Source organism: Lathyrus oleraceus, chromosome 5 (assembly GCF_024323335.1).
Source record: "Lathyrus oleraceus cultivar Zhongwan6 chromosome 5, CAAS_Psat_ZW6_1.0, whole genome shotgun sequence".
Lineage (NCBI taxonomy): Eukaryota > Viridiplantae > Streptophyta > Magnoliopsida > Fabales > Fabaceae > Lathyrus > Lathyrus oleraceus.
Window position 1 is genome coordinate 611,080,276 of NC_066583.1, and position 10,364 is coordinate 611,090,639.

General features: G+C 36.9%; 2 protein-coding genes across 2 annotated transcripts in view; both read right to left on the reverse strand.

Moving 5' to 3' along the window:
- LOC127082397 (beta-adaptin-like protein C) overlaps positions 1-1,053 on the reverse strand; it is a 40,220-nt gene extending 39,167 nt beyond the window's left edge. Inside the window, exon 1 of the mRNA XM_051022633.1 lies at positions 739-1,053. Within this exon, the coding sequence (XP_050878590.1) occupies positions 739-1,053 (315 nt within the window). The remainder of the gene's footprint in view (positions 1-738) is intronic.
- On the reverse strand, positions 806-1,854 carry LOC127087015 (beta-adaptin-like protein B). Its single transcript, XM_051027852.1, has one exon. It carries the CDS (start codon positions 1,852-1,854, stop codon positions 1,057-1,059), a length of 798 nt encoding a protein of 265 aa, XP_050883809.1. The 3' UTR covers positions 806-1,056.
- Between the last annotated feature and the right edge of the window lie 8,510 nt (positions 1,855-10,364).

Genomic DNA, 10,364 nt, shown 5'->3' on the forward strand with positions numbered 1-10,364 from the left:
TGTACATGAATGCAATAAGGTAAAGCAGGTAAATGCTGAAAATAAATAACTGTACGAAAGAATAAACACCCAACAAACAAGAAACCTACAAAAGCTAGGAGGGACTCGCTTAGGGAAACCGGGTCCCCAGCAGAGTCGCCAGCTGTCGCAGCCTGAAAAATACAGAGGTGCGAAAAAACAACCGGCGAGAAAGAAGTGACAGAAGAGTCGCCACCGTGCGTTATTTATCCCAAAGGAGGGAAAGGAAAGGCTCGAAGTAAACCTGGAGAAAGGAAAGGAAAAGACAAGGTCTCGCAAATCAGGATTATCTGTCTCCATAGTGGCATTGTTCAAAACAACCTGAATCATCTGTTGTGGGCCCTCAGTAGGCTTCTTAAGGAAAAGTTTGACAGTAGCAGTCAGAAATTGTAGTTGGACAAGTGCAGGTTCTTCAGGGAAACTTTCCAAGAAACTTTCAAGAAGCTCGTCAGCATTGTCAATTCTTTCCGCATATTCACCAATTATCCAAATCATTGATGCCTTGGCTTCGGGCTCATCCAAGGTGTCTAAGCTCTTACAAAGAGTTGCAATTATGGACTCATATGTGTTGGGGTATCGTCTAAATATGTCTTTGATAACAATGATTACCTCTTGAACCACATAATTTACTTTTATCTTGATCAACTCAAGCAATACACTAATGCATCTTTCAGCTGCCCTCTCTAATTTGATGGCACAACGACCAATAGCACGAACAACCTTTCTAACAAAATCTACGTCAACTTCAGTAGCATATTCCTTAAATTCCAATAAAACCTGGTCTATATTTCGGTCTGAAGCAAGCTTTATCATAATTTCTAATTTCTCCATTTTCACATAGATAGGATCATTGTATTTGCAGAAGAACACCTTAATTTCATGTGCAAGAATTGTCGGTCTTCTTTGTACAATAAGATTGATATTTCGCAGGGCAACATATTGTATCTCAGGTTCTGCTGAGAGTAATGTCACAAGAGGAGGGGCCATCTTTTTGCAAAGATTCCGGACCACATCAGTACTGGTGATGAGCTCCATTTGTTAAAGAATCATCTTAACAGCCGATAGTACAACTGCACAATTGGCATGCTGTAACCATGGCGTAACTCTTTCTACAATGTTCTCTGCCTCACGCGCATCAGCATCCTTGTATCTAGATAGAGCATCCAATATAAAAACTTGACCCCATTCTGTACATTCATTTAACGCAGTGAGGAGCTTTGACAGTGTGTGGCTAGTGATCTCAAAGATGGGTCTACTGCTATTGTCCTGAATTTCAGCAAGTGCCGCGACAGCATTAGCTACAACCATTGGATTATTATCAGATATCAAATCCTTCAGTGATTCCAAAAATCCCCTGTCCTCAACTAACTCTGCATTAATGTCATAGAGCTTTGCTACACAAATGGCTGCTGTCTTGCGAACATATGGATCATCGTCCTTTAGACATCTTTGAAGGGGATCACACAGATACTCGGTAATTTTATCCACACGAATGCACCCCATTGTCCGCACAGCTAAGGCACGAATTAAAGGATTTGGATCTTGAGAATCCTTCACAAATGTATTTACTGCAAGTATAGCAAGGTCAGGCTGGCTCTTTGCATAATTTATCAAATACAAGTAGACCAACTTTTTCAGCTCCAAATTTTCTGTCTGCATACAATTCACCACGTCTGTGAACAACGACGACACATCCTTTCCAACAGTCATAGCAGCAATCACTTTTTTCACCGCATCTTTTCTCTTATCCTTGTACTGAGAATTAAGCTCTTCTTTGAGCTTAGGGATTCCACCCTTCTTTGTTGTGGAAAAGTACTTGGAGTCGTTTCTACTCATCTTTCTTGCGCCCTTCTTCTGCTTCTGGTTTTGCTCGATTCAAATGTCAATGTCGATGGGCGATATGGAGAAGGAGAACATCGGTTCTGGATTTGACGACTGTAGAATCAAACAACTTTGAATTGCTAACAGTTGAATTAGATGGCTTGATAATTGAATGTTGAATAAATTCTTGTTTGACAGCAACACCGTCCAATGAATCTACAGGAACAACATTAACTACTTTCAAATTCTTTTTTTAGTTATTAACGATTGGCTCTGGCTTTACCAACCTAAAACTAGCAGTATTTGCATCAACGGCAGTACCTGTCAGACTTGGCAAACTAACAAGGGGAGTTGCATTCCCTGAATTTAGTTTAACAGATAATCTAGAGGGTTCCTCAACATGCTTCTGAATGTTAGATGAAGAAAGACAAATAGCAGGTGAATTCACATATTTATACTGCTTCCCATGCAACAGACCTGGAGAAGTAATGAAATCATTGTTCTGACTCTCTTTGCATGCTTGCGTTATAGATGACTCTCTTTGCACGCTTGCGTTATAGATATACCACTTGTTGATGGTGTCATCCTAGTGGGGCTCATTAACTGTTTCTCATCATGTGCACTGTGAGTAATGTTTAGCCCATCAATAGAAATTTTAATGGAACCGGCATCACTCCCAGTCTGCGGTATGTTCCACATGTCATATATGTTGTCAACCTTGGTTTCTACGACACCAGGGACATGATGATATCCTTCAGAACTTTGTTTTATCTCCAACCTTTTGATGTTGGTCCTGTAGCCAATAGGTCTTTGATTTGTTCATTATAAACCTCAAGCACACTAACGGCTATGTCATATGAAAATGTTTCACTCCTTTCCTTACTCACTCTAAACAAATGCTCAAGAGTCCTGTAATTGACTCCTCAATTCTGCTCTATTCCTTTCATTATAAATGTTTTTTTGGTTCCTGTTTGTCCGTAGGCAAAGATACAAACATTGTAGCCATCCAGCACGGAGATTACCATAGATGGTGCCTTAACAAAAACATCAACTTGATCATCTTTTGGTGTATAAACCCTATCAAATCTGAATGTTTTTTTTAGCAGAGCTGTCAGTTATCAAAATTCCAAGGCATCCATCCTTTGCCTCATCAAAATCCATAAATGTTGTACATCCAGCTGACATTTCAACCTTATTCAATGGTCGACAAAGGCAGAAAACCCTAATATTCCCTTTATATTTAAATCCCAATATCAAAACCAAATTATAGAACGTGATTGAGACTCCTTTTGTGTTTCCCTTGAATTATCTATTAAAATCCATGCAAATAAAGGATGGCCTTCGGCCACTAGCTTGATTCCGACGATAACCATGCTTGGTCCCTCTTGAAAAACTCACATGATAATGATTCTCCCTTAAAACATGGTAAACCACTGGAATTTCCTTGAATCAAATAATGTTCATCATAGTAGAGGAGACCTCCTTGAATCTCCTTGTAAACATGGTGCACCCATAACAGAAAAGGAGACCACTTGATGCTTATGAAAAAAAAGAGTACCATAGTAGAGGAACAAAAATCATGAGGAGCAAATAATGAATGAATATCAGGGTCAAAATCGGGGTGTGACACCAGCCAACAGATACAGCAATGATATGTACACAATGCAATAAGGTAAAGCAGGGAAATAAATAACTATACAAAAGCATGAACACCCAACAAACAAACAAACTACAAAAGCTAGGAGGGACTCGCTTAGGGAAACCGGGTCCCCAGCAGAGTCGCCAGCTGTCGCAACCTGAAAAATGGAATGCGAAAAAAACACAACCGGCGAAAGAAAAAGACAGAAGAGTCGCCACCGTGCGTTATTCATCCCAAAGGAGGGAAAGGAAACGCTCGAAGTAAACCTGAAAAAGGAAAGGACAAGACGGGGTCTCGCAACCAAATCTTAGGTTCGGGAGTCGGTTATGCGAAGGGAAGGTATTAGCACCCCTACGCATCCGTAGTACTCTACGGGATCCACTTTTGTAGTTCTTGTCTAAAGGGTGTGGGTTTATCTTGTGCTGTTTACCAACAAAAAAGGGTTAAATGAAAATGACTCGCGTGGATGTCGCATCCACTGCATACGTATCTCATCTGAATATGAGAATCAGAGTCTTCGTAGCTCGGCTGATCTATGGGTTGGGGGGATGTGTGCTCGCTAAGACATCGCGTCTTATGCCTACGTATCTCATCTGGCCTGAGAATCAGAGCAAAACGTAGTTCGGCTAACTACGGGGTTATGGATTGGGTTTTGGACGAACGACGTTACTACGCAATCTACCGGATGCTCGACCTTTGGAGACTTACTCGCCTGTAGTAGAAGGAGTTAACGTGTTGCTTTGGGTTTTAGGGTTTGGGATGCTCAAAGGCAAAAAGGCAGTCCTTGACGAACGAACCGCGCTACCTGCAGGGATATGAATACAAAACACAAAACATGTATCTCAAAGTAAAATGCCACCAAGGGGCTCAAACGTTGCCTCCTATCGAGGTCTTCCAGCTAGGAAAGCAGTAAAATGCGGGAAAAATGTAAAAGTATCACGCGGATAAAGATCCGAAGTAACAACAATTAGAGGAATGGGAAACCCTGAGATCCTTCCAAGCTAACATCATCAAAGAAAGTGGGTCAGTACAGGTAATCGGAATGAACCTCCAGGGGTTATCCCACAAATAAAGTGGGAAACCACGCAAGTTATCCCTGCAAAAGTCATGTGAGCCCTCACAAAAATTCAACAAAAGGGTTAGTGAAACACCATAAGCATTTTTTTCATGATCAACAGTATGGTTTCAGAAAAACTCAAACCCTGTGGCATACACTCAAAAATTAAACGGTTAAACATTCAAGGCATTGTTTATACATTCATATACATATTAAACCCATGGGCAAAGGTAATGGGAATAATGGCAAACCTGATTGGAGAGCTTGATTGAAATTGAGTTGCACCCGTGAGGTTTACAAAACAATCTTCAGGGTTTATGTGAGGCAGAGGCGATTCTGTGTAGCTGAGTTCCCTTCGGGGTTTGGAGGCTGCTCTGAACTCCGTTAGGTCTTCTCTCACTATCTTTTTCCTCAGGGTTTTGTTCCAAGGAAACCTCAGAGTATTTTGCTTCTCTTCTTTCTTCTCCTCTTCTGTGTTGTGTTCTTGTTTCAATGAAACTCTAGTATTTATAGGCTAATATTGGTAGCTTAGTGGGCTTTTGAGAAAGGTCCAAGTCCAAAAAATTTTATTATATTTTATTTATTTAATTATTTAATTAATTAATTAATTAATTAATTAATTAATTAAAATTTTTTATTTTTTATTATTATTTTTTTTTTGTAAAAAATTATTATTATTATTATTATTTTTTTCGTTTTTTTTTTTTTTTTTTTTTGATCTAATTCTGATTGACATGATGAAATGCAATATGAAATGCTAAATGAATGCATGAATGAGGAGGGCAAATTTTGGGGTGTTACATGTATGTTCACCCATGCTCATCAAGCTCATGTCAAGGGTTTGAGACCCTCAATGAAAGGATGCTAATCAAGAGATGATTCACATTGACTCTAGACATCATATATGGATCCCCATGATCTTCACATATCATTTTGATCAAAAAATCATCAAGAGTTTGAAGCTTGTTTGCCTTGGAAACCCTAATTCATCTAGGTATCTTGTGTGACTTCCTCAACAAGTTTCTTCATCATTTGATCAAATATTTCAAGATATACTTCATAATATATCATCTTACACATATATTATCCTCCATGAGTCCCAAAGATCAAAAGAATGTCAAGTTTGCAAGGTGGTTCATTATGGTTGATCAAAGAAAGTCAACTAGTCAAAATTTGGGTTCCCTAGACCCAATCTCCTACCATTTTTATCATATGAAAATGATTCCAAGATAAAAGTTACCCTTTATGACATTTCAAACAACTTTCATGTTGAGGTCAAGAGCTAGTTTTTCTTGGAAAGTCATTTTTTATGGTGAAAGATTATATGTCATTTTGTCTGAACCCTAGTTAGGAGGTCAACTTCTGAAGACCATAACTTGCTCAATTTTTATGAGATGAAAGCCATTAAAGTTTCATGATCAAATTAAAGATGTCCTATCCAACTTTTATGTTTTTAATAAGTTCAAATTCAACTTGCAAATGCATTTTCCAAGAGGAAACATTATAGATCATTTTGGGTCACTACCATTGAACAAGTGGTTTTCCTCAACTTCTAAAATGCTTAAACCCTTTATGCCAAATCCAAATAAGGTCAAATTTGTGACCAAATTGAAGAGTTTTGAAAGAGGTGCAACTTTGATGAAGGAACTTTTTCCATTTGAGGTCCATAGCAAATGCTATTCAAGGTGGAAGAAGTGAACATTTGACTTGGTACTTAGAAATTTTTCAAATATGTTTGATTTTCCAAACTTCCACCTCAAAATGCATCATGATTCAAGATTAAAATGGAAAAATGTTCAACATGAAAGTTGTTCCCCTTGATCTCACATTTATAAAAAGTCCAAGATTATCTCATTTGGCCAAGAAATGAAGGACTTGTGCATGAGTTCTTTTCAAAGTTCCATTTGGATGGATTTCACATTCACTTTCCAATATCCATTGCATGAGTACATGACATGATTTCAGCATTGCACTTTGGTGATTTTTGACCTGATAGCATCATTTGATGGGCCTATCACACGCCCATGCAACCATGTAAGGCAGTTGCTAAATTTGGCAAATTTTGGAAGTGTGTGAAAATGAATTGCAATGCCTATAAATACAACCCTCTTGGCTCAGAATTAAGGACCTCATGCTCAAGCTTTGAACCTGCAATCCAAACCCTCACCATTAAAGGATAATCTTGAAGGTTTTCATTTGAAAATAGAGCTTCAAATCTCATTTTGTTTTGAGATTGAAACTCCAAGAGTCCAAGATTCTCTTTGATCCAATTCTTCTCCTACAAGCTTTTGAAGTCAAGCCAAGGCCAGTTGGAAGCAAGATCAAGCAAGGATGAAGCTCATTCGAAGGTGATTTTCCAGAATTTTCATCTTTTCGATTCTCTCTCAATTCTTCACTATTCTTTGTGAGTTTTGGTTGGTTGAAGTCCTACCAATGTAGGCAACAAGATTGAGTTGCTTTGAGGTCAAATCGAAGCAACTTAGTTCATGATCCTCAAAATTCAAATCCATGTATCTTTTTATATACTTGGAATTGGAGAAAATTAAGGTCAGATTCGTGATCCTTAGCATTTTATCTTTGAATTAGTGTCCTTGTTTTTCATCTTTCATTAAGTTGAAGGTGGACTAGTCCGGTGAGGTCCACCGGAGAAGATGACCGGAGCCCTAGCTCCGGTGGTGTGCTGTCGTGTCCAGAACCATTTGATCATCATCTCATGTTTTAATCTCAGTCTTTCCTTTTAATTACCAAATGTGTGACGCAGTTGACTAAGGTGCTTGTGGAACGCGCGCGCTTGACCATCAGATCTGCCACCTCAAGTAATGAGGGAGATCTGATGGCCCTTGTTTTTTCTATTTTTATTTTAATTTATGATTTTATGTTTAATCCTTTTATTTTGTTTAATTCATAATAATTTAATTTTTAATCCAAAAAATACGAGACTTTCACAAAAAATCTTTAAATATGTTTCTCTTCCATATTCTGAATTAAAATTACTTTTTGGATTAATTTTGATATTTTTCATGAATTAAATGTTTTTGTGCATTGTTTTAATTGTTTAAAAATACTTCTGACCTTTCAAAAATCATGAATTTTTTTGTTTAAGGTCCTTTGACCTTGTTTGACCTAGGATAAATCTCTTGGCCATTTATTTGGTGTTTTGAAGAGATTTTAGATTTTGACCAAATTAAAATGCATTTTAATTCATTTTTAAATTAATTTTTAATTGATTAATTGTGTAAAAATTATGTTGAGCCATTTTTATGGTCTTGTAATGTTTGACTATTTGTTTGGGCCTTGGTCAAGGTTGATTTGACTTTTGTTGGTTTAAAACCATTGAATTTAGGGGATTGATGAAAGGTACATTTAATCTCCCAAAATGAATGAATGGTTTTAATTTGATAAAATCTCTCCCATGACCAATTTGTGTTTGTCTCATTCCCTTCCCTCTTCGTCTTCATCCTTATTCTTTCCCATTCCTTTCATTGACCAATGAAATCTCTAATGTCTTAAGGCTAATTGGTTCATCAATGACCTTGTGTCAGATGAACCAATACAAGTATGACTGAGATAGGTCCATTCCTCTTGATATTTTCTTTTAGCGTGTGGTATGTTTTAGGATTTTGGTTCATTATACCAAATCTCTAACATGCATTAATACCTAAATTTTTATTGCCGAACTCAGATAGTTGTGACTTCTACATAAATCCAATTACGATTACTTAACATAGAACTAAATTTGACCCTAAAGGCATAACATTCTAGTAAGTGAGATTGGAAGTCTCCTATCCTTCATGGTATTGTGTGGAAACTTGACCTTTTTTCCTTCCCATGGAAGATGTCTTGGTTTAAGGATCCATGCTTTTGAATGGATGGTTGAGTGTTCTCCAAAGAATGACTTAATCAATTAAAAAATACCACTAACTCTTGACTAACACTTGACTAACATTTGAATAATTATTGTTAATATTGCTCTACTTTCAAGTCATTTATTTTATGCAATTTAAATTTCAGTCATTTATCATTCATTGCCATTTACATTCCATTTAACTTGTTTATGTTTATGTCATTTTCACTTTGTTCATTTGAGCCATATCTTGTGATGGTATATATATTGTTTATGCATTTTTGTCTTGTTTGTGGTCTTAGGACCTTAAAATACATAATAACAACAAAAACCCTAAAAAATATTTGGTGGATTGTTGATCTTGATCTGAACTTTTGGACTTAGGATTAGGCAACATTCCATATGCAAAAAGGACTTGGCCAATGCCAACATTTTGAGACCAAGTTATTGTGAACTGAGCCTTCATCTGATGCAAGTCTTGGGATTCATCTTCTACTTCGTCTTGGTGCTAATTGTTATTTTGATCTTGTGTCTGATGCTTTTCTCTGAGTTGATCAAGGAATATTTCATCTGGTACATGAGAAGACAAAGCAGACTGCTAGCTATGGGATTTACTTGCTTGGATGTGGCTATCTTTATTTGATGTCTTGATCTTCTTAGTGTTTGGATATTGCTAATTGCTTGTTGAGTATTGCTTGATTCAAAGTCCAAAGGGAAAATGGGTTTTCTATATGACATTCTTGTATGTTGGATTGCATCTAATTGGTTAGATCTTTTCAACTCTTAACTTTTAATTTAATGCTTAGGATAACCTCTCCATCTTCTCCCACTTCTTAAATTTCAAAATCTCTCCCCATTTTCAAAAACTTTCTTTGCTTGTGATTTCAAACTTAGACTTTGTTTAAATGATTAGAAACTTTGGCCTTATGCCAATGAATTTTCAAACATTTTCTTAAATCAAATTTGTAAATAAACTTAATCATATTGACTTAAAATTTCAAAAGACAAAAAGAACTAACAACCTCATTCAAAATTTTGGCCCCCTTTGTGGCCCCTTTCATTTAAACTTTTGTTAAAAGCAATTCACCAACTTTGAAATTATTACCATGAACTACGAGGTTTTGATCCCTCATTTTTATGTTGGTACGTAGGCACAAGTCTGAAGGTCTTGTCAAACACAAAAATATAATTAATGAATTCTTTTCTCATCCCCACACTCTATTTTTCTTAAATATCATTTATACCAAAAACACATACACACATAAAAAAGGGCTCCCTAGGAGTACCTAGGACACTTTGGGTGCTAACACCTTCCCTCTGTGTAACCAAACCCTTACCTGTAATCTCTGGCATTTTATTAGTTTTGATTTGAAAACTTATTATCTTTGGGTTTTGTTCGTACTTTTCCCTTTTCCTTTAGAAATAATAAAAGCACGGTAGCGACTCTGGTTTTATTGACGTTAAGCTTATCCATAGCTTGATGGTCATGAATTTACTACTACAGAAATTAAGTGGCAACTCTGCTGGGGAGTATTCCTCAGTGGGTTTAGCCTACTTTTTTATGTGTATATATTTGTATATTTGATTTTTGTATATTTGTTTGTGTGATATAATTTGTCTGTTGTGCTTGGTGATCTCTGAGTGGTGAGATAAGTTCTAACCCGAACTTGAGTGCAATTAAGATAGGAGGATGGTATAGTCATGTTCAACTTTTGTGGAGTAGTCCTTAACAAGTTGGCTTGAGACCCATCTACTAAGTGGAGACCCTTTTGGAGTTATTAATGTCACACAAGTTATTTGTGGTTAGGCATTACTTTCTCTGATCTGGGGTCCGAGAAGATGAGGACCGTAGAACATTTAACCCAACTTGGTCTATTTAGGACGTAATGCGGAGGCTGTTCAGGTGTAGACCTAATAATAGTTGTTACGTGATACAACATTCAAACGAGTTTCTCTTGAGAATATTATGGGTTGAGGAGTCAGTC